Raw genomic sequence first — 26,452 nt, forward strand, 5'->3', positions numbered from 1 at the left:
GTCTGCCTTCCGCTCAGCTCAGGTCATAATCTCTGGAGGGAATCTGGGATCAAGCCCCTGCCCTGAAGCAAGGCAGGGCTCCCTGCTCAGCAAGTGAATCTGCTTCTCTCTCCTTCTGCCCCTCCTCTCCTCTTACCCCACCTCCCAACCCCGCTCATGCTCTCTCTCAAATAAATAGTCTTAAAAAAAACAACTAAAAAAAGGAAAAGTGCTTATTGGAGAGAAAGTAAATGTTTTAACATCAAGAGAAAGAGAAGAGAGATAATAAAATTTATGTAAGAGAAGTTAAGAGGTGAAACAATGAGGAATGAAGGACATATATGCTAATATCTGTACCACGTATCTGTACCAGAGTGCTGAGTCAAGAGACAGTGTTAGGCTGTAGTCAGTTAAAAAATCCAAATGTCATCAGATGGTGTAAAGTGAGATACATTCTTTTTTTTAATTAATTATTTTTATTAACATAAAATGTATTATTTGCCCCAGAGGTAAGGCCTGTGAATCATCAGGCTTACACATTTCACAGTACTCACCATATCACATACCGTCCCCAATGTCCATAACCCAACCATCCTCTCCCCACCCCACTACCCCGAGCAACCCTTAGTTTGTTTTGTGAGATTAATTAAGAATCTCTTATGGTTTGTCTCCCTCCCAATCCCATCTTGTTTCATTTTATTCCTTCCCTACCTCCCAAACCCACCGCCCTGCTTCTTCATATCAGAGAGATCATATAATTGTCTTTAAAGTGAGTTCAATTCTTAACTCTCAATGCAAGAAGTCAAGAGATAGTGTCTACTATTGATAGATCAGTAACAATATAAGCATATTTAGATATATAACAATCATCACAGGAAGAACACAAATGCAAAAACAGTTACAAAATTCAGTATGGTTCTCTTGCAGATTAAACAAGGGATGGGGCAAAGCATCCCCTTAAATAATTGTAAACGACATATTCAAAATATATAAAGAATTCATACAATTTAAGACCAAAAAACCAAACAATCTGATTAAAAAATGGGCAGAGGACAAGAATAGACATTTTTCCAAAGACAACATACAAATGGCCAACAGATATATGAAAAAATGCTCAACAACACTCATCATCAAGGAAATGCAAATCAAAACTCCAATGAGCTATCACCTCACAAATGTCAGAATGACTGGTATCAAAAAAACAAAAAATAACTGTTGGTGAGGATGTAGAAAAAAAGGAATCCTTGTGCACTGCTGGCAGAAATGTAAACTGTCATAGCCACAGTTGAATATAATATGGAGGTTCCTTAACAAACAAAAATAGAAATACCATATAATTCAGTAATTCCTCTTCTGGGAAGAAAAGAAACACTAACTTGAAAAGACATATGCTCCCTCACATTTACTACAGCATTATTTACAATAGCCAAGATCTGGAAGCAACCCAAGAGTCCACTGACAGATAAATGAATAAAGAAAATGTGGTATAGATTGACAATGGAATATTACTCAACCCCAAAAAGAATGAAATCTTGCCTTCCGCAAAAGATGGATGAAATCAGAGAACATTATTTGAAGAGAAATGTCCTAAGTTAGACGGAAGATGAATACCTATAGGTGCAGTCTAAAGAACAAAACAAAAGAACAAACAAAAAAGGGGCACCTGAGTGGCTCAGTGGGTTAAGCCTCTGCCTTTGGCTCAGGTCATGATCTCAGGGCCCTGGGATCAAACCTGCATCGGGCTCTCTGTTCAGCAGGGAGCCTTCTCCCCCTCTCTCTCTGCCTGCTGCCCTACATACTTGTGATCTCTCTCTCTCAAATAAATAAATAAAAATCTTAAAGAAAAAAAGAACAAAACAAAACAGAAACAGACTCATAAATCCAGAGAACATACTGGTATTTGCAAGAAGGAAGTAGGGTAGAAACGGGCAAAATAGGTGAAGGGGATTAAAAGGCATAAACTTACAGTTATAAAATAAGTAAGTCACAGGGATGTAAAGTACAGCACAGAGAATATAGTCATAACCTTGTACAGTGACAGACAATAACTACTTATTGTGTATACAATAATTTGCATACATAATGTATACAAATGTAAAATCACTGTGTTGTACACCTGAAACTAACATATGATGTCTATTATACTTCAAATAAAAATTAATTTTAAAAAGCAAGACCCTTAACGCTGTAACCTCTTTATGATTTAATTTTTTTGTATTTTTTTTTTTTTTTGAAGTAAGCTTAATGTAGGGCTTGAATTCACGACGCTGAGATTAAGAGTCATGTGCTCTACTAAGTGAGCCAGCCAGGTGTCCCTATGATTTGAATTTTAAGTACCATATACATGTATCATTTGGAAATTAAAAAAATTTATTTCTAAAAAGCAAAAAAATTGGCATTATTTTCAGCAGTGAATAAAAATAACTCATATATTCATTCACAGTATGTACTGAGTTTCTACTTAGTGTAGTGGTTGGCCTTTAAATAAAACATCGTTTTTGCAATGAATGACCAAGGCTTTCAACTTAACGTACTATATGCTTAATTGATACTTGTTTCAAAAAAACAAATTTTTTTTGTTTTCTCTTCAAAAACTTTAATAAATACTTAGAAGTTACTGTATTCTAGTCACTAAAAGTAATTTAAGTATGCGATATTAAGCTTAACTGTTTTCAATGTAACATGTTTACTTACACAATTTTGTGTATAATGTATTCAAGATGTTTGAAACACTGAAAGTAAGCTTAAAATACATTCAATTATGAATTGTTTAGGCTTGTAGAAGATTATAATGGTGTGAATCATTAAAAAAAGAAAATATGCCTTCAAATCATGAATAATTTGATTTTTAAGTATATGTGTATATAAATCCTTGGATAAATTTGTTTTGTATATCTCTATGACTATGCATAGGCGATAAGAGAGACTTTAGAGACATATATTTCTCAAATAAAATGATGAAATCACAATGTGAGGTTCTAAATCAAAGAAAGTGGCAATTTTTCTTGTCTTCCCTAACTTGACCCACTGCTAATCCAGAGTGGAAATACTGCATCCTATCATACCGACATAAACAGCAGAGTATTTTTTTTTAAAAACAGACATCAACACTGTTATGGGATTAATCACACCATATCTGCCAATATCAATGGTAAGGTGGCATTATTAGAAGGCCCAATGCAATGCCATAAGAAACCTATTAAAATGGTTTTTTTTTTAAACTAAAATTCTTAGTTTTAGTATCATGCAAACTCAGGGATTCAGCCAGTATACTAAGTAAGACTCATTTGCCTACTAATTTATGTACATATCAAACTAAACTTTTAATAAATTTAACAACTATTTTTTGTTCTCTGAGACCATTTTCGAATCTGTAAAATGGAGCTAATATCTATCTCAGTGTTACTGTTAGAATCAAAGGAGATAATTTATTTGAAACATGTGATGTCTAGTAGCTGATCAATACATAACAAATCTCTGTTTCCTCTTCTATCCCATATGTACCCTGGTATTAGTTAAAGGTTAAGGTCTAATTAGAAAATTTATCCAAAGCATTAATTTATCCAACAATTAAATACTGAAACTCAAATGTCTATCAGACCCATTCTAAGTAGAGAGGGTAGTTGTCCTATGTAAGACTTAGAAAAAGAGACAAATTTTGCATCTTGCGTGCACTTGAATGCTCCCTCTCTCTCAAATACATAAATAAAATACTTAAAAAAAAACTTTATGATCTTGGGATAAGAGAAGATTTCACTAAAAATAAGGAAAACAAAGGACAAAGGAAAACATACATTTGACTAAACAAAAATGTAAAGCTTCCATGTAACAAAAAATAGCATAAAGGTAAAAGACTAGCAATACAGGGGGAAATGACAACATATAAATCAGAAAGAAAAATGAAACAACCCCCCCCAAAAAGTGAGCAAGAAATAATCAACAGCAAAAACATATATGTAAATGACCAATAAACATGAAAAAATGCTTAATCTCACAGATAACTAAGAAAGCTGCTACTTAAAACAATGAGAAATCATTTTAGATATACAAAAACTTTCTTTTCTTCTTTTTTTAAGCAGTAAGCATGTTTTATTTTTTAAAGTAAGTTCCACACCCAACGTGGGGCTTGAACTCACCACCCCAAGAGTTGCATGCTCTACCAAGTGAGCCAGCCAGGTGCCCCAGACTGACAATTTTCAAAGGCTAACACTACTGAGTATTGATGAACACATGGCAAAGGGGAAACTCTCAGTCACTGCTAGTGAGGCAGAGGTGTTAACAGCCATCTCAGAGATTCTTTAGCAGTTAACGTAGCAAAACACATAAATTCTTCGTGATCCACTAATTCTACTTCACATACATGTTCACTGTATGTTCACATTAGCAAAGTGTAGCAAAAGGCCTAATGACAATTTAAGCAGTAGAGGGAATGGATTAACACAGTATGGTACAGTTACGTAACAGCATAACTATATAGCAGTTAGAAAGTACTATAAACATGTATACATACATTTATATGTACACATATATGAATTCAGATCTTAAAACATAATGATAAATGAAATTATGATACTGTAACACTTATGTAAACTTTTGTAACACATAAAATAATATTTTACATATATATCCATCAATAATATATGTAAGAGTATTAAAACTGTACTAAACACTTAATACTTTAAATTCATAGTAGCTATTGTCTTTGAGGGGACAAAGATAATGTCAACTATATATAATTTGTCTTATTAAAAAATAATATATTAACAGCTGTCAGTTTTAAGTGAGAGGTATATATTTGTTGTTATATCATCCTTGACACTTTATTTTTCTAAATTGTTAAAAAAAAAAAAACAACCACAAAAAACCCCAAAACTAATAAAGGTCACCAATAACATCATATTTAACTCTCTTCACTTATTTAAATACTCATAAAAACTAATATATGTGAATTCAACCTGCTAATACAACAAGATAAGCAAATGGAAATGAATATACTTCATGTTATGTTATTATGTTGATAAAACTAAAAAAGCAGGATAAAATATATCTCAGAAATGAGGTAAAAAATTTGATTTTAGACATCTTTCATAAAATCACTAAAGTGAATTCTTTAATTTGTGTATTTCCAAACTGATAGCTAAACTATCCTACAGTTTTCATCTAAACACTAAAAAATAAGTAAAATGTACATGCCCTAAAATAAACCAACTAACCTGTATGGGTTCTTCTATGTCTCTGAAGCTCATCGCTCCTTGTGAATCTTTTGCCACAAAACATCCAGTTGCATACAAAAGGTCTTTCTCCAGTATGCCAGCGAAGATGTGCTCGTAGGTGAGATGTTTTGCCATAAACTTTTCCACATCCTTCAATGTGACAGATATGCTGTTTCTTTTTTCCTGGTTCATTACTGCCTCTAACAAAACAAAAACCAAACATTAATTACACTCCCAAACACCAAGCTTGTAATTATGGAAAAATAAAAGGGAATCAAGGTTTTTAAATGATGCATATCTGAATGTGTTTTTAAAATCATGATGCTGCAACTGTAGTTAAAAATCAGAAAATTTTCAATTAAAAAAAGAGTTATGTACTAAACCCAAAACTGCTATGAAAACATGTTTATCCCACAGAGTTCATGTTCACCATGGACTTCATGTTCCTTCCCTAATAGGCTCTTCCCTTGGGGGGAAAAAAATCTGTAAGCTTTTTAAGACACTTGAAAATTCTTGCCTAATACCAGAAAGAATGGTAATCCCCATTTAAAAAGGTAAGGTTCAGAATTTCATTTCCTGCAAGACAGCATGAAGAACTCCATGGGCTTACTCCCCAGTGAAAATTATAAAAAACAAAACAAATACCATGTACAGTCTCTGGAAATGGTTCCATGAGCATACAACACATAAACAAATAAATATTCAAGAAAAAAAGAGTAAGAACAGTGATGGTCTGTGGTATTTGAACCAAAACCCAACCCTTTCTCCCTCTGCCCTGTCACCTCCTTTGACATAAAACACTGTAGATTGGTACAACCAAGAGCAGGGTTTCCTCTTCTCACCTCCCAGTTAGAGGGTTATCTCCCCAGGAAGGGGCAAGATGTCAGAATTTTTCATTCTACTTCCAGTTACCTGTTGCTGAGGCTAAGTTCCAGGCAAGTATGGCTGACAGGTAGGGAACAGGGAACTCTCCTCTCGCACCCAAACCCAACTCCTGAGACCGTGGCTCTGTCTTGGATGGGGCACAATGAGAGTAGTGCAGTACAGATCATCCTTGACCGAGGTCACCTTTAGTGTATACATTAGAACTGTGAAATCAGCAGAAGCAAGCCAAGAAAACCTGAAGCTACTGCTTCTCCCTTGCCACCAAACACTCAGCTCCTAGAGCAGGGACTCCATTCAAGACAGAAATGTGCCACTATCCCATCCCCAAGTTCAGGAGCCTTAACAAAGAGATCCTAGCCAGAGAGAGAACACAGCATAAAACAGAACTCCAAATTTCTTCCCAAGGAATTGAATTAATTTGCAAACAAAGTGTGAAAAAGTTTGAGCGTAAGGGCACTCTTAAAAATAGTGGAGACTGTTGCAAAACACAAACGGGAGGAGACTAATAGACACAATGGAGAAATAGGCAAAACTATAGGCTGGCTAGGTTGTCAGAAAGGAGAAAAGAGGCAGCTGGGAGTAGTCCTCCAGAGTCAGAATAAATCTCAAACACAGACCTGTTGATCAGTATGGAGGTTCCTCAAGAAGTTGAAAACAGAGCTACCCTATGACCCAACAATCATACTACTGGGTATTTACCCTAAAGATACAAATGTAGGGGTCCAAAGGGGCACATATACCCGAATGTTTATAGCAGCAATGTTCACAAAAGCCAAACTATGCAAAGAACCTAGCTGTCCATCAACAGATGAATGGATAAAGATGGTGTGGTGTACACACACACACACACACACACACACACACACACTGGAATACTAGGCAGCCATCAAAAAAATGAAATCTTGCCATTTGCAATGAAGTGGATGGAACTAGAGGGTATTATGCTAAGTGAAATAAATCAATCAGAGAAAGACAGTTACTATGATCTCTCTGATATGAGGAATTTGAGAGGCAGAGCAGGAGGTCATGGGAGTAGGGAGGGAACAAATGAAATAAGATGGGACCAGGGAGGGAGACAAACCGTAAGAGACTTAATCATGGGAGTGAAACCGTAAGAGACTCTTAATCTCAGAAAACGAACTGAGGGTTCCTAGGGGGTGGGGAGGGAGGGGGTAACTGTGTTATGGACACTGGGAAGAGTATGTGCTATGGTGAGTACTGTGAATTGTGTGAGACTGATGATTCACAGACCTGTAACCCAGGACAAATAATATATTATATGTAATTATGTTAATAAATTTAAAAAAAGAATCTGAACAGATCAGTCTGTAGAGTAATATATGTTACAGGGCACTGTTGAAAACAATAGAGCAATCAGTTGACAATTAGCGGAGTTTAATAGCTGGGTGTGGTCAGGGACAGGACTGTCAAAGATTCTTGCCCAAACCACTGTCATCGAGGGTCACTAAGCAAACCTGATTCTGCATCCACTGAGGAGCAACAGGCTTCATGGGGGGCTAAGGGGTCTTCACCAAAATAACCCAGCCAGTCACTAAATAAGCAAGATAACAATAACAATAAGCCAGAGATGGGAAAAGGCAGGGGAGGCAGTACTAAGTTGCTATAATGAACTAAAAGACACCATGATTAAAGAAGCAAAGAATAATAACAATGTCACATCAAATGGAGAATATCAATGAAGAGTTACAAATGATTAAAAAAATGGGAAACAGTGGAGATGAAACGTACAAGTAAAATGAAAAATTTACTAGAGGGACTCAAAAGAAGAAATAACAAAAATCAACATAGATCAATAGACATCATGCAATCCAAAAACAGACAAGAAAAAGAACAAAGGAAAATGAACGGGGTACCTAAGAAATGTGGGACACCAAAGTAATGAGTGAGGGGAGCATAGAAGAGAGGAGGGAGCGGGGAGAGGGGGGAGAGAGAATGCAGCAGAAAAAATACTCAAAGAAATAATGGCTGAAAACTTATTAAACTTACTGAAAAACATGGCTGTACACAGGTAGGAAGCTCAACAAACTCCAAGTAATGTAACTGCACAGATTCACAAATAGATACTTTATATGCTAAAAATCCTGAAACCCAAAGATAAAATCTTGAAAGCAGCAAGGGAAAAGTAACTCCTCACTTACAAGAGAATCACAGTAAAAGAAAGAACTGACTTCTAAGCAGAACAATGGAGGTCAAAAAGCAGGGTGAAAACATGTGCAAAGTACTCAAGAGGAAAAAAAAAACTGAAACAAGAAGACTCTATCCAGCAAAAACTACCTTTAAAAAATGAAGGTGAAATAAAGATATTCCCAGAGAAACAGAGAGTTTGAGCAGACCTGCTTTGCAAGAAACTAAAGTTCTTCAGGTTGTAGCAACTGAATCCAGAGAGTAATTCAAATGTACACAAAGAAACAAAAGAGCACCAGCAAGGGTAATTATGTAATTACAGAGGAAAGTGTAAGTGCATATTTCCTGTTTTAGTGGATTTAAAAAGTAATTTTATAAAATAATATGTGTAAAATGTATTGTCAAACCCGTAACATTATAGAAATGTATATACTAAATATTTTTCCAGTAACAGCACAAGGCAGGGAGGTGGGAGCAAAGCTGTGGTGGGCTAAGAAAATGATGCCAGAAAGGAACTCAAGTATCAGGAACAAATAAAAAGTGATAAAATTTTAGTGATAAAATTAATATAGCAAAAGTTATATAGCTCATCTTCTCTCAACTTCTTGCTCCCCATCCCAAATGTCAGAGTTCTTGGTCAGATGTGAAAACACTTGAAAAGAAGTCCATAGCAACCTCCAAATTATTCTTGGTAATCCTGATATCCCTCTGGCCTCTCAACTTCTTTTAAAGACATAACATTATATAAAGTAACAATTTATAACAATGTATTATTGAATTGGTAACACTTATAGACATAATGCATACTGTAACAATATACGTAATAGTACATAATATATAAAAATAACATCACAAGAAGAAGCAAAAGGGAATAGACCTATAAAGAAATAACTTCTATAATTCACTGGAAGTAAATTACTATTAACCTTAAGCTGATTATGACAAGACATATATGGTGAAGTCAAGAGCAACTACTGTGGAAATAACTAAAATAATACAGTGAAAAAGATTTTTTTTCTTTTTTTTTCTTTTTTATAAACATATAATGTATTTTTATCCCCAGGGGTACAGGTCTGTGAATTGCCAGGTTTACACACTCAGTGAAAAAATTAACAAAATTAAAATACTACTTTACAAATTAAAGTGCTATATTATATTCACTTAATGCAAAAGAGAACAGTAAAGGAGGAATAGAGAAAAAGACATGAGACACAAAAAACAAAAAGCAAAATGAAAGACATAAATTCAACCATATCAACATCCAATGGATTATACAATCCAGTCAAAAAACACATTTGGGGGGCGCCTGGGTGGTGGCTCAGTGGGTTAAAGCCTCTGCCTTCGGCTCAGGTCATGATCCTGGGGTCCTGGGATCGAGCCCCGCATCAGGCTCTCGGCTCAGCAGGGAGCCTGCCTCCCCCCTCTCTGTGCCTGCCTCTTTGCCTACTTGTGATTTCTGTCTGTCAAATAAATAAATAAAATCTTTTAAAAAAAAAAACAACCCACATTTGGTCAGATTGGATTAACAAAAAAACCAAAAAACCACAGGGGCATCTGAGTGGCTCAGTCATTTAAGAGCCCATCAGACTCTTGGTTTTGGCTCAGGTCATGGTCTCATAGGCTACTGGATTTAGCCTACATCCAGCTCCACACTCAGCCAGGAGTCTGCTTGAAGAGTCTCTCCCTCTGCCCCTTCCCTCACTCTAGCTCTCTCTCCCTCTAATAAATCAATCTTAAAATAAAACAAAACCAAGATCCAACTACATCCTGTCTACAGGTGACACAGTTCACATTTAAAGATAGAAAGATACAGGTAGATTAAAGTAAATCAATTAGGCAGAAAAGCAGTAAGGGAACAGAAGACTTGATAAATTTGACCTAACAGACATGCACAAAGCACTCCACCAAACAGCAGCAAAATACACATTCTTTTCAAGTGCACATAAAATGTTCTCCCAAGATAAATCATACACTAGGCTATGAAACCTCAATAGAAGACAGAAATAACACGAAGTATGACCACTTTGCCATGAGACTAGAAATCAACTATTGGAGAAAACTGGAATATTCCAAGATATCTAGAAATTAAACAATACACTCCTAAATAACCAACGGTCAGAAAAGAAATCCACAGTGAAAGCAGGAAATACTTTAAGATGAATGAAGATACATCATACTAAAATTCAAGAGATACATGTAAAGCAATACCTAGCGAGAAATTTTTAGCTGTAAATGCCTACATTAAAAAAGATCTTAAATTACTAACCTTCCATCTTAAGACAATGGAAAAAAGCAAATTAAATCTAAAATAAAGCCAACGGAAGGAAGGAAATAATAAAGAATAGAGCAGGAACTAATGAAATTCAGAATGCAGAAACAACAGAGAAAAATCAATGAAACCAAAAGCCGATGTGACTTTTTGAAAAGGTCAGCCAAACTGAACAACCCTTTAGGTAGACTGGCCAAGAAAAAAAGAGAAGACACAATCAGAATCTAAAGTCAAAGAAGACTCATCATCGACCTTACAGAAATAAAAAGAGTTATAAAAGAATACCAAGAATGGGGCACCGGGTGGCTCAGTGGGTTAAAGCCTCTGCCTTCAGCTCGGGTCATGATCCCAGGGTCCTGGGATGGAGCCCCACATCCGGCTCTCTGCTCAGCGGGGAGCCTGCTTCTCCCTCTCTCTCTGCCTGCCTCTCTGCCTACTTGTGATCTCTGTCAAATAAATAAATAAAATCTTAAAAAAAAAAAAAAGAATACCAAGAATAACCAATAACTGTATAGCAATTACTTAAATAACTTAGATGAGATAGAGTAAATTCCCAAAAAGACACTAAATACCAAGACTGACTCAAGAAAAATCAATCAATCAGAGTAAAGAGACTGAATTAGTAGTCAAATAAATACCCATAAAAAAAGCCCAGGGCCTAGACAGTTTCACTGGTGAATTCTGCAAAACATTTAAAGAATTATTACCAGTTCTTCCCAAAATTAAAAAAAAAATAAAAATGGAGGGAACACTTCCCAACTCATTCAATGAAGCCTGTATTAGCCTTAACAAAAGCAGACAAAGACATTTTAAGACAACAAACCAATTATCTCTCATGAACACAAAAATCCTTAACAAAATACTAGCACACTGAAAATGGCAATATATAAATTATGTACCACGACTAAGTTGGATTTATTTCACAAATGCAAAGGTACTTTAACATCTGACAACCAATATAACACACCATCCTGACAGAATAAAACACAGAAACTACACGATCATCTCAACTGATGCAGAAAAGCATCTGACAAAATCCAACAACCTTTCATGACAAAAACACAATGAAGTAAGAATAGAAGGGAACTTTCTTAATTAAAGGCATATATGAAAAGCTCAGAGCTAACATCATACTTAATGGTGAAAGACTGGACCCTTTCCCCCTAAGATTAGGAGCAAAACAAAGATGTCCATTTTCGCCACTTCTTTTCAACATTATACTATAGGTCTGGACAGAACAATTAGGTAAGAAAAAAGAAATATCATCCAAAGTGGAGAGGATAAGGTAAAACTATCTCTAGTTGCAGATGACATGATCTTACATACAGAAAAACCTTAATGAGTCCACTAAAAACTATTAGAACTAATAAAAAGAGTTCAGCAAGGTCGTAAGATACAAATCAGTAAACAAAAATTAACTGTATTTCTATACACTTGCAATGAACAATAAAGAAAAAAGGTCCATTTACAATAGCCTCAAAAAGAATAAAATACTTAGGAATGAATTTAACAGAACAAGTACAGAACTTATACTCTGAAAACTACAAAACAGTGTCAAAGGAAATCAGAGATCTAAATAAACAGAAACACACATACCATGAAAAGTATCAGAGGACAATACTGCTGAGTTGGCAATATTCCTCCAGTTGATCTAAAGATTCCATACCATCCCCCATCAGAATTCCATCTGCCTTCTTGGTAGAAACTAGCAAGCTGATTCTAAAATTCACAGGGAATTACAATTGTCTCTGTCGCTATCAAGAAAGTAAAAAGACAACTTTCAGAACGGGAGAAACTATCAGCAAATCATATAACTGAAAAGGGACTTGTATCTAAAATATAGAAAGAGCTATTACAATTTAATTTAAAAAATCTAATAAAGATTCATTCATTCATTTTAGTGAGAAAGAGATAGCACCCAAGCAGGGGGAGGGGGAGAGGGAGAGGGAGAGAAATCCTCAGGCAGACTCCCCATTGAGCATGGAGCTCCACACTGGGCTCAATCCCAGGACCCAAAATCATGATCTGAGCTGAAACAAGAGCTGGACCCTCAACCAACTGAACCATGCAGGCGTCCCTCTTTATTTTTTTCTTAAAATGGGCAAAAGATCTTAAGAGACATTTCTCCAAAGATATGCGAATGGCCAATAAGCAAAGCACATGAAAACATACTTGACTAGAGGACATCATCAAAAAAATGCAAACTAAAACCATACTAAGATACCATTTCACATGCCCTAGGAAAGCTGTAATCAAAAAGCCAAATTAGAATAAGTGTTGGCAACAACTGGAACTCTCATACACTGCTGGTGGGAATGTAAAAACAGTACAGCTACTTTGGAAAACAACCTGGCAGTTCCTCAAACGGTTAGACTTTAGAGTTACCACATGGATCATTAATTCCATTCGTAGGTATACACCCAAGAGAAATGAAAGCCTATGTCCACACCAAAATTTGTAGTGCTTACAGCAGCCAAAAGGTGGAAAAATTCCAAGTGTCTACCAACTGATAAATAGATAAGTAAAATACTGTGTATCCATACAATGGGTTGTTATTTGTTCATTTAAAAGAATGAAGTACCAATATGTAATACATGCTATAATATGGATAAACCTTAAAAAATATTACACTATGTAAATGAAACCAGTCACGAAAAAAATCACATACTATATGATTCCATTTATATGCACGTCTAAAATGGCAAATGCATAATGACAGGAATTTGTTCAATGGTTGCCTAGAGCTGGGACGATTGGAGGATAAGGGGGTGAGGTCTTAGGAATGCAGGGGTTTCTTTTTGAGGTGATGAAAATGTTCTAAAATTATGGATGATGGATGCACAGCTATGTGAACATACTAAAAACTAATGAAATGTAGACTGAGGGAATTGCATGGTATGTGAATTTTATATCAATAAAATTAAAATTTTTACAGAATAAATGAAACAAGAAGACCATTTTAAAAAGTACAAGGTACATGGCAGAAGATAACTAAAACTCCACTCCTAGACTAGCTCAATTTAATCCCTGTCATAACAACACTGTATCTCAACTTCGTGGTACAAAACTAGTGATATTCTAGTGACCAAAGTACCCAGCCAGTGGCTTGGTTTTAACTATTTTATGCCTTCCAGAGAGATAAAGTTGGTAATAGAGCATTTACCTTCCTTCTCCTTCCCTACAATTAGGACAGGAACAGGCAACTCTTCGAAGCCTCTTGCCAGGCTGCACCTCTTGATCAGAAGCTTGCTGGCCTTGCTGCAAATGCACTTGTGTGAGTTGGTCAGGACTAACAGCACCTATCGTTGCGTTAGCAATTCCTCCAACCGCTACAGTTACAGGAGCTATGGTGGCTTGTTGGACCTTTACTCCATCTTGTCCTTGCTGCTGACCTAAAAATTGGGGGGGAGGGGGAAAGAGTATTATAATGTTTTCTATTTCTAAAGAAAGGATTAAAAAAAATTCCATGTGGACATTTTTAAGCTAACATATTTGTTCTAATAGTTAATCTGTGTAAAATACAACAGCAAAGGGGTTGATTTTTACTACGCAAATCCTCCTAAACTATAAAATTCTCATTTAAGTAGCTCAGGCTGCCTCTGTATCAGGTTGGTGGGACTATACATAAATCATTTAACCCCCTGGTGGCTTTAATTTCCCCATCTGTAAGATGAAGATAATAATATTTGCCACCTACCTACCTCACCAAAGTGCTCTGGGGATTCATGAGTTATTATTTGAAAAGCACTCTGAGATCCTCGGATGAAAGATGCTGTATCCATTTCCACAGTAAGCAACATACCCATTCACTCCAAGAAAATACAGGAATGAAAAGTAACTAAACAAATGATTAAGTTTTATAGATATTTCTCATTCTTCCATAATTTAAAATTAAGCAAACATATCTTTATTGAGGAATCTTTTTTTTATTATGCACAGTGAGTTAAGTAGGTTTTTAAAATGTAAAACCATCCATGATTATTACATACTACCGCTATATCATAAAGCAGAATACTACTTTATTCACTCATGTAGCTTAGGACTTAACTTTACTTCTCAGGTTAGTACATATATCAACTTGGCTTTTTCAATTAAAAAAAACTATGATAAATAATATATAACCAAAAAAGCCCTATCTACTTTATGGTTTAAACAGACCCTGAAGCGCAAGTAAGTATGCCTTGTAATGATCCTTTCTTTCATCATGGTTCTTTCTCTGTATTAGTTTTGGAATAGCAGAAAACACCAATTTATAAAGTAATGCTCCCACCTCTGAGAGTTGATATACGAATTGAACAAGTTAATTTTTACAAACCCCTTACCACAGTGCCTGGCACAGAATTGTTCATTTGTTAACAATTACTGCTGAGTCTCCACTGAATTGGGTGGCAACACAAGAATAAAATATGGTAGCAGAAATAAACACGTGAGAATTGAGTGTAAAATAAAAGGGCTTACTTCAAAGCTGCATATGTAATACTTGAAACACACAGAGCAACCAAGAAAAGAAAAATTAGTGCATGAGGAAAGAGTACACACTTTCTAAACAAAATTAAACCTCTGATTGTCTCAGCCAAAGTCAGTCTCATTCTCCTGTGTATTCGAGACACTGTGAAACCTCTGGAATAGCACCAATAACTATAATACAAATAAAAAATATATGTCTTTTGTACTGTTTTAGTAAGGATACATATTTTAGTTTTTCTACTAAATTTAAATTTCTGATCATTTTTGAATTAACATACTGTGATAGGTAAAGCAACGCAAGTGAAGTCAGATGTAAATTCATGTGCCATTCCAAGATCATGCACTTGAATATCCCCAAGCTTCCTCACCTCTTAATAATGCTGACCTCTCTAAAATTTCTGTCTCCTATCTACTTCAGAGAGTTCTTTATGAAGATCAAATTGATTTCCTAAAGGGTAAAGACTTTGTAAACTTTGAAAAAATACACACATGTAAAGTTTAATTTTTATACCTCTATGTATCTCCTGAAAACTTAATTTTTCCTGCTGTTGTTCATACAACACTAGGTCATTCCTTTCAGGCTGCAAATGGTATTTAAAATGTCCTTCACTATGTCAAAGAAGTGCTAGGAATCCCCGATCACTGCTTGGTCATTCTTAGATCCTTCCTTAGATGTTTAGATCCCTTAGATCCCATTCCCTAGGCCATTTTCGTGATAGATTCCTCAACCCTCCATATTATGAACATTTATTTGTACAACGCCTAAACAACTTGGCAAGTTATTCCAATGAATAGTACTAAGCCAATCATATTTGAATTTATATATTTAAGCTTGGCGACTCTCTTGACTTCTTCACCTAGCTGTCCTAGACAGTTCAACATAGCTCAGTGTTAGTTTTCTTTCATTTCCACTGCTACGAGTCAAGTATAAATCACCAAATTCTTTCATTTTATTATTTTTTAAGACTTTATTTATTTGACAGAGAGATAGAGCACAAGTAGACAGAGCAGCAGAGAGAGGGAGAAGCAGCCCCTCAGCTGAGCAGGAAGCCCAACGTGGGGCTCAATCCCAGAACCCTGGGATCATGATCTGAGCCTAAGGTAGCCACTTAACCGACTGAGCCACCTAGGTGACCCTAAATCACCAAATACTTTACCAAGGCTTCCAGCTACTCAAGTTTAATGCTACACACCCTCAAACCTCATCACATATTATCAGTCTCTCCCCTGTTCACTCTGCTCCTGACAAACTGGCCTTTTTTCCTAGCCCTCAAACAAACCAAGCTCATTCCCTTCTTGGGGCCTCTGTACATCCTCTCCAGTCTGAGTGGGAATGCCTTGGCACCCAAATCTTTGCACCACTGACTCCTTAGTAATAGTCTGAGTTCCTGATCACATCATCTAAAATGGACTACCATTTCTGTATCATCACCAAGTTTCATCTTACTTGGATTGGATTATCTTGTCCTTTTTTAAACTTTTTTGTCTTCACCTCACTTCTGAATGTTAAGTTCCATGAGAACACAGATCTTGCCTGTCATGTTCACTGCTGTCTCCAGCATAAGTTCCATATGCTGGAGACAGCAGTGAACATGACACAGTACCCACTCAATAACATAAGCTTACTAAAGGAATGTTTAAAAATTAATTCATCTTCAAAAACTTGCTCCTACTAATAATTCTGTTTTGGTAAATGTTAACTACCATTTTCCTTATTACCTACACTTGAAACATTAAAACATCAACTTTTAACTAAAGTTCTCCTTTACCCACTAATTACATCCATATGATAGCCAAGTTAAAAGGCACATAAAAGCATAATAATAGCTCTTACATTCATCTTATCTTTCTGTCCCCAGAACCATCACCCTGGTCCAGGTTGGTATTACTTTATGTCTCTACTAGCCTACATGGGACTCACACCTCCTATCTCATCCTTCAAACTGTTCCCAGAAAATTGTAAAATGCCATTCTGATCATATCACTTCCATGCTCACTAACTTTTAGTCATTCCCCTGCAGACAAAGTCTGGCATTCAAAGGACTCCACCACAAAGACCTAACTCCTGGCTCGCAGATTTCCTCCTTAACGGTCAAATCCAATGTGTATTTTCTCACTGCTGCATTTGACACAATCAACCATTCTGTTCTTAAAATTTGAGTGAATGAGCTATTAACTCCTTACATTCTGAGAAACCCCTTTCTCTCTGTTAGCCATTATCAGCATTTAAATCTAAACTCTTATCACATTTTTAATTTTTAAAAAGATTTTAAAGTAATCTCTACACCCAACATGGAACTCAAACTCCCAACCTACAGATCAAGAGTCACATGCTCCACTGACTGAGCTTGCCAGGTACCTGTGTCATATATTTAAAAGATTTATCCACACTTGTTGCCTTTACTCCTCATTTCCCATTTTCTCCTCAAACTACTAAAACTGTATGGCCAACCCATCACTCTACTAAAATCATGACAATCAGAATTAACAATTCGTAATTTGTAAACCCAAAGATCCTCTCTGATCTTGTTTCAGCTCTCTGGGGCAAGTGAAGCTGTTTATGCTACACTCTCCTTGAAATGCTCTCCTTGTCCTTCACTGGTAACTACTCACAACTAGTGTTCCTCCTATTTCTCTAACCATCCCACACCGATGTCTTTCCTAGGCTACTTTTCCAGTTTTCTGAATTTTCTTCTCATTCTCACTCTCTCCTTGGGTTATCTCATGTACTTTCATAAATTTTACTACTATGTGTGAGCTGATGGCTCTCAAATCTGTATCTTCTGCTTAAATATCTCTCAAGTGTCATACTCTTACTGTCATCTGGCAGGGAATATGTTCAACAGATTTCTTACATGCAGTGTGTCTAGGAATCAGACCAATTATCCTACTCTCGTAAACTAGTTCCTTCTCACTGCCCAAAATGAAAACTTGAAGCCATTCTTAACTCCCCTCCATCTCCTTCTACCCCCACAATAGGAGCTATCATTTTATAATTAGTTACTGGATGTCTGACATTTGTTATTTTACCTACTCCTCACATTCCTATAGATTGAGTACTGCTGTCCCTATTTTAAGTTAAGAAAACTAAAGTTCTGAGGGCACCTGGGTGGCTTAGTTAGTTAGGTGTCTGCCTTTGGCTCAGGTCATGATCCCAGAGTCCTGGGATCAAGCCCAACGTCAGGCTCCCTGCTTACTGGGGGAGCCTGCTTCTCCCTTTCCCTCTCCCCCTACTTGTACTTTCTCTCTCACTTACTCTCTCTCAAACAAAATTTTAAAAAGGAAAGAAAAAGGAAAACTAAAGTTCTGAGACGTACATAAAACACCCAAGGTCACAAAACAGATAAGTGACAGAGCTGGGATTTGAATCCAGGTCTAGATAACTCCAAAAGCTATTCTTTCCCCTGCATGTATTACTTTTAATATCAGCAGTCCTGTTGAGTATACCTCTTCAAGGTATCTCAGATTTGTCCATTTTCTCCATCCTTATTGCCTACACATTAGAACAGGTCCTTTTCACCATTATGCCAGTTCTGCCCTTTCCAATTTCATAATGCAGATGCAAATCTAGTTCCCCAATGAGTCTTCAATACATTCACAGTAAAGTCAGCATTTCTTGGCACAGGATGTAAAAAAGCTCTTCATAATATAGCTTTTGTTTACTTTTATAGCTTCATCTCAGGAATCCTCCACCGTCCCCACTCACAACACCAGCTACACTGAACTCCTACTTCCTCTAATGTTCCATGCTTAATTGTCTCTGGGCCTTTGACTTATGTAGCCAGTATCCAACATATTTTCCCATTCCAAATCTCCATCTCTGTTGGTCTGACAAAAGCCCAATTCATCTTACAGAACTCAGTTCATGTGTCATTCCCTTTGGGAAGTCTTCCTGACAGGTGTCTTTCTGAATCTAGGTCAGAAACCTTTTCTTTCTTTTTCCATAACATCCTGTGCATAAATTTCATTATATCAATGGGCAAACTACATGGGAACATATACTGTAAATGTTTATTTGTTTTGTCTTCCCAAGAGATCATATACTCTTGTCTCTGAGGAACAAAATACACCTCCCGTTTTTTCCATTCCTAAAAATGGATTGTCTGAGAATGTTAAGACTTAAGAACAAATGACTGGTCCATGTGCTAGTGGATGTTGTCACTGTATTGAGTTGAATTATGAGTACAGAGATTTCTCCTCAAGTGTCACTTTTTTTATAGGGTAAGTTGGGTACAGGATGACTTATAAATTAGACAATGAAATCTGTATCAATGAGACCACTATTTTGCTTATAATTCAATCTGTAAAGTTAAGACTATAAAAAAAAATAAGCACACAAAAAAGCTGTTACATAGGAAAAGCAGTTGGTTTGTTGCAATGACTTTGTGTTCAATTTGTCAAGGAAAAATTAATAATAATAAAGATGTAAAAAAATATAAGAAGTTGTGCCAATGATAGTGCTGGTGAAAATGGGAAAGACAAGTAATTACAGAAACAAACTACACATAGTTATTAAAATGTCTGACGGAAAAAATTAATGCCCTTTTGAAACTCTAGTCTGTAAAGTTTCTGTTACATATAACTCAAGATTTCTTGGTACTGTAACTATGCACCATGATGGAACATAGAGTGACCCTTCTTTTCTTTCCCTTACATGCTATCAGAGGTAAAAACAAACAAAAACAAAAACAAAAACAAAACATTTCAAGGCTTCTTAGAACAACCAGGCCATCTTTCCTATTCCTTTCCTTATTTGTTCCGCTCCTTTTTTTGTTCCCCAAGTACAAAAACTGGGCCAAGGGTAACGGGCACCAGTTGTTTGGTAGGTGACATGATATTAGGTCACAGATACTCAAGAACATCTAGAATGGGTATTTAGGAGAAACTTGGTTTCTTGCACATTTTCCTTGAGCAACAGCAGGGGTGGTCTTTTGCCTCAAAACAGTACTGAGAGACTTGAATTTAAGCTTAAGGGAAGAAAGGAATGTAGATTTAACTAGCAAAGAAAAACAGCATGTTCCATAAACTGTAACCTAGTTCTCTGAATTTTGAGACAGGGGGCCTACACCTAAGCCATAAATGTATTACTCTGACTTGAGTTTCAGTATATTTAGCTCCCTAAGAGACCTTAGGGATTGAATTAGAATCTGAGTATTCTGGGTTTCTCTTATTAGATACCCTCTCATGCCATCACAATATTAATCACAAGTTATTTCTTTTTTTTTTAAGATTTTATTTATTTATTTGACAGAGAGAGATCACAAGTAGGCAGAGAGGCAGGCAGAGAGAGTGAGAGGGAAGCAGGCTCCCTTCAGAGCAGAGAGCCTGATGTGGGACTCGATCCCAGGACCCTGAGATCATGACCTGAGCCGAAGGCAGCGGCTTAAACCACTGAGCCACCCAGGTGCCCCAATCACAAGTTATTTCTAACAAAAGCTGCTCAGGACAGAGGGCCTCTGTGTGGTTTTATGTCCTTTGGCTAGCAAACTTCGTGGCACATTGGAAGTACTTGATGAATGTTTCTTAAATAAAGTGAATGGCAATCTAAAATCCATATAAACACAGCAAGCTTTCTTACTAAAGTAGGCCAGCAGCAGGTCACAAATCTACTAGATGATACCCAGCTTGCAAAAGACCCGTTAACATGGGTGGCAAGACAGTAAGAAAAAGAGTTAGGTGGACATTTACCACAATGATCTCCTGCTTCATCCATACAGAACTCAGATCATTTACGTGTATATCCCAAAGTGTAAGTCAGAACCTGCCACTGAAAGTACTGTGTTTCTTTTCTCTCACATTCAAGCTTTAGCCTGTGACAGGTGTTATGACATTCAGCAAAACCTGGTGTATAATAGAATATACTTAAAAAAATTATTATAAACAATCTTGACATTTAAAAAAATGGGCCAAGATTTCTTCCTTTCCACATATTTCGAAGAGGGTAAATACAGTTTAGTATTACAGATACATAAACTTTAAGTTTTTTCTTCTGATTTTAACAATGCATACTTACCAGAGAAAAATACTAAAGAGAAAATAAAATCAAGCATATATTTATTACCCAGAGATTATTACTATTACCATTTGGTGTATCTGCTTCTATTCTGCATTTTGATAATGATGCAACACTACTACATAAACAATCTGCTGTATTCTGTTCTTTTTCACTTATTTAATAATGTAAATGCTTCCAAGTTATTACAAATCCTTTTAAAATAGTATAATGATTGTATAATAGTCCATCATACACATATACCAGAACTTACAAAACCATTACCCTGGTATTAAACATTAAGGTTATTTTGAAACACACATGTAATCCAGAGCTACATAAATAATAAACAACTTGAACAAAAATATTTGTTCCTATTGCTTCCAAGAGATGGAGGCCTGGAAGTGAGATTACTAGGTCAAAGGATATGGAAACACTCTTAAAAGACTTTACATACCCATTAAAAAACCACAGGAGCATATATAAAGAGCTGCATTCATTTGAATTTCCACTAGAAGTATACAAGAGTACTTTTGCATCTCATGCAAAAGAGAAATTCAGTAAAACAAAAAAAACCTTTAACAGACAAAAATTGGTATCTCACTATGGTTTTTAACTGAAGTGATTCCTATTCCTGCCTTTAATATTCTATATATCATGAAGGTGCAAGTCAATGCAATAAGATAAAATAAATCTATATGAGGAAGGAAACTCTAGAAAATCGACAAATTACTAGAACAAATAAGACATTTCAGCAAGACTGCCAAATACAAGGTAAACAAAAAATCAACAGCTTTCCTCTATAACAGCAACTTTCAATTAAAAAAAAAAATTCCATTTGTAATAGCAACAATAACCATGAATACCCATGAATAAATCTAATTAGAAATGTGCAAGTCTCATGCAAAGAAAGGGGAACATTCTTACACTGTTGGTGGGAATGCAAGCCTATGCAGCCACTCTGGAAAACAGAATGGAGGTTCCTCAAAAAGCTAAAAATAGAACTACCCTATGACCCAACAATTGTACTACCCAGCAACTGTACTACTGGGTATTTACCCCAAAGATAAAAATGTAGCAATCCAAAGGGGCACCTGCACCCCAATGTTTATAGCAGCAATGTCCACAACAGCCAAACTATTTATATAGAGTCCAGATGTTCATCAACAGATGAATGGATAAAGAATAAATGTGTGTGTGTGCATGCGCCCGTGCACGTGTGTAATGGAATATTACTCAGCCATTAAAAAGAATGAATCTTGTCATTTGCAATGACCAGGATGGAACTAGAGGGTATTATGCTAAGTGAAGTAAATCAGAGAAAGACAAATACCATATGATTTCACTCATAGGTGGAATTTAAGAAACAAAACAAATGAACATAAGGGAAAGGAAAGAAAAATAAAATAAGATGAAAATAACGGAGGTGAACCATAAAAGACTCTTAGCCATACGAAACAAAATGAGGGTTGCTGGAGGGGAGAGTTTAGCAGGATGAGGTAACTGGGTGACGGACATTATAGGAGGGCATGGGATATAATGAGCACTGGGTGTTATATGTGACTGATGAATCACTGAACTCTATCTCTGAAACTAATAATATACTCTATTTTAATTAACTGAATTTAAATAAATTTAAAAAAGAAATGTGCAAGTCTTGGGGAAGAAGACATAAAAAAACAAAGCAAGCTCTGAATAAAAGAAATGTATGTTCTTACAGGGAAGATTCCTTATTATAAATGTGTTAATTTTTCTAAAATCAACTCATATGAACACAATAATAAATTAAAATAATAAATTTTCCAAGAAACACTACTAGCTGATTCAACATGTGAAAGACCAGGCAAGACAATTCTCAAAAAGTAAAATAGTAGAATAAAAATGTATTACAAAGCTAAAGTAATTAAAAACAATGTAATAATGGCTTAGAAAGAGAATTAACAACTAGAATACAGGTTCTAAAATAGATTCATGTCCATATGAGATTTCAATTTATGATAAAAATGACATCTTAAATCAGAGGGAAAAAAAGAAAATGATTTATTTTGGCTTGAGACTACTGGCTATCTGGTGTGCTGTACAGATGGGAGTGGGGTGAGAAAGTTCAGATCTCAATCTGACACCATTCACAAAAGTAAACTGCAAACAGGTATTAAAAAAAAAACAACTGAAAGTAGAAGCAAAATAAAACTACAAAAAATATTAGAAGAAAATGCAGAAGAACTACAGGGTTTACTTTTTTTTTTTTAAGATTTTATTTATTTATTTGAAAGTAAGAGAGAGAAAGAATGAGAGAGAGAGAGAGAGAGCATGAGAAGGGGGAAAATTAGAGGGAGAAGCAGACTGCTGGGAGCCTGATGTGGAACTCAATTCCAGGACTCTGGGATCATGACCTGAGACAAAGGCAGTCACTTAACCAACTGAGCCACTCAGGTGCCCCAAACTATGGGGTTTTCTTAAGCAATATTCCAAAACAAAGGAAAATATTGATAAACTTGATCATTATCAGAATTTTATAATTCTTAAGACAAAGATACAACTTTACCTATGTATCTTCCCCTTTGCTTAGATCAAAACCTGTTGAATAATCCTTATTCTTGATTCCTGTCTTTCTCTCATACTTTATTCCCCACCCTGCTGAGTGTTCCTTCAAAACAGATCCAGGATCTGAGCACTTCTCCACCCCACTCCACTACTTGCACTTTATTCTAAGCTAAAGTTAATCCAACTTTTCTCCTGCTTGATTACTGTAATTGTTAACTGCCCCCACTGTCCTACTCCATAAATTCATTCTTAACATAGTTCCCAGAAAGATAGTGTTGCTTTTCTACCTAAAATCCTACAGGGCGTCCTACTGTATTCAGAGCGTCCTACTGTATTCAGAGCAAATGCCTAAGGCCTTATAATCACCTACAAAGTCCTATACATAAACTGGCCACCCATCACCTCTTTAATCTCATGCTCTGGCTCCTCCTTACCATTCCTTGAACACACTAGGCATAATCCCAATTTATGGCCCTTGACCTCTGTTCTTTCGGCCTAGAATGGTTTTGCCCCACCACATGTATGTTCAACCTTCTTACTTCTTTCAAATCCTTATTCTAGTGTCACCTTCTCAATGTGTCCTATACCCAGAGCGCTCTATTTATAACAGTTATGGCCTTCCCTCTCCAGCAATCCTGTTCTGCTTAGCTTTACTTTTTCCAAAGAGTATGAAAATATGAATACATTGTGTCAGTGTTTAGGACAGTAAAAAATCAGAAACTACCTAAACAGTTATGAATTGGGGAATACTTGAGGAACTGTAAAATAGTTACACTACAGAACTGTAAAATAGTTACACTACAGCAATGTCATGTAGTAGTTAAAAAGAATGTGAAAAATTTTTACACACAAACCTAAGACAGATCTCTAAAACATATGACTGAGTTAAACAATCAAAGTTTCTGATAATTACATTACAAGCATTACAGATATCCTACAATGATATTCACACGTAATAAATAAATGGGAAAAGTTCTGAAAGGACATGTAACAAACTGATTAAGAGTGCTTACTTCAAAAAGGGGATCTGAAGAATGGAATGTAATCAGCAGGAGTTTTTTTGGCTTTACTTACCCTAGGTACATTTTTAAAAAATAATGTTTCCATGTATTCCATGTATAATTAAAGATTTATCTTAAAAGAAAAAAAAAGTTGGTAATTCATAAACCCAATATGGCATTTCATTATTGCTTTTATCTGCATTTTTAAAAATTCCTAATGGAGTTGAAATGTTTACTTGCTATTTGAATACTTTTTCTGAATTAAGTGTTCATGTCCTTTGCCATTTGTCTACTTGGATTCTCCTTTTGAATAGCTCTATTTATTAAGGAAACTTTGTCTTGTTTGTTGAAAATATTTTATATAATTTGTAACTACAGACATGAAAACCAAAGAAAATAGGGCTTGGTCAACCCCTGTGAAGTCGGCTATAAATGACATTTGAAGAAATTATGACCCAGTAATAACATTTAAAAGTAACAGAAAGATGAGGGGCAAGTAGAAATAACAAAAAATGAAGGTACAACCTTAGCATCCACTTCCTTCAACTATTACTGATTTGATTCTTTTAGCATTTCCTACCAACCCTTTGAGATAAATAGGGAAGTTATTAATATTTCCACATTACTGATAAGAAACAGAATCAAAATAATCCAACTGGCCCTTACTTGTATGAGGAAAAAAAAAACGTTTTATATATTTTTTTCTCAGAGTGAGCACCAGGTAACATTTCTGCATAGGTAAAATACACCCACAAATTTGAAAAACAAAAGGATCTATCTTTTTAAAAAATTAAGCCAACTACCAATTCAACTAATAATTCTAAATTATTCTGAAAATAATCTACTTAATAATAGTGAAGCAACAGCTTCATGATGCTACTTTAGGTATACGTGTTTCATAGTTGTGTTTTTTACACATAGACTAGAAATTATGTTTATCTACTAGAATTGATGAGAAAAAAAAAACCTGTTTATTTCTATAACATAAAACTTGCCACAGAGGGCCAGGGAGACTTCTCACTTTTCTGAATAATACTAAAATGATTCTCAACTCAGCCTATTTAGGTTTATTTCCTCTAGAGATTAAACTTGGTGTCTACCTAAACAAATCTAAGGGCCTTTAAAGGTATACACAGGAAAGAACAGAAGTCTCTGTACAGGGGCACCTGGGTGGCTCAGTGGGTTAAAGCCTCTGCCTTTGGCTCAAGTCATGATCTCAGAGTCCTGGGATCGAGCTCCGCATCGGGCTCTCTGCTTGCAGGGAGCCTGCTTCCCCCTCTCTCTCCCTGCTTGCCTCTCTGCCCACTTCTGGTCTCTATCTGTCAAATAAATAAATACAATCTTTAAAAAAAAAAAAAAAGAAGTTGGTTGGCTTTATAATGACTTAACACAGACAAAGGGAGTGTATATTCCTAAACATAAAAAGAAAATCAGGCATGTCTAGGGGTGGAGGACAGGTGGGAGAAATGGGAAGTGACTGCTAATATGCCTGGGGTTTCTTTATGAGGTTAGGAAAATGTCCTAAAATTAGACTGTGGTGATGGTTGCTCAACTCTGTAAATATACTAAAAATCAGTGAATGTAATCTTTAACTGGCTGTCTTCTATAAGAATCATACCTCAATAAAATTGTTCTAAACAGGGGTAACTAGAAAAAAAAAAGTACTTTTTTGGTTGTAAATCTTTTCAAAATAGTGGTTTTCAATGGGAGATAATTTTGTCTTCTAGGGGATATTTGGGAATGTCTGGAGACATATTTGTTTGTTGCAACTTGGTGGATCGTTACTGGTATTTAGTGAGTAGAGGCCAGGGATACTACTAAACATTTTACCATATACAGGACAAACCCCCAAATCAAAGAATATCTGGCCTAAAATGTCAATAGTGCTGAGTTTAAAAAACTCTAATTAAACTAAGCTCCCAAAGAGCTAACGTTTGCGGCTCTCATATATTCATAT

General features: G+C 35.8%; 1 protein-coding gene across 3 annotated transcripts in view; it reads right to left on the reverse strand.

The window, feature by feature from the left end:
- SP4 (Sp4 transcription factor) overlaps positions 1 to 26,452 on the reverse strand; it is an 84,997-nt gene that overhangs the window by 22,275 nt on the left and 36,270 nt on the right. For all 3 annotated transcript variants that reach the window (XM_046021386.1, XM_046021385.1, XM_046021388.1), the window contains exons 4-5: positions 13,655 to 13,883; positions 5,193 to 5,392 (exon numbers count right to left, since the gene is read on the reverse strand). In XM_046021386.1, the coding sequence (XP_045877342.1) occupies positions 5,193 to 5,392; positions 13,655 to 13,883 (429 nt within the window). The remainder of the gene's footprint in view (positions 1 to 5,192; positions 5,393 to 13,654; positions 13,884 to 26,452) is intronic.

This window comes from Meles meles, chromosome 10, assembly GCF_922984935.1.
Source record: "Meles meles chromosome 10, mMelMel3.1 paternal haplotype, whole genome shotgun sequence".
NCBI classification, from domain to species: Eukaryota; Metazoa; Chordata; class Mammalia; order Carnivora; family Mustelidae; genus Meles; species Meles meles.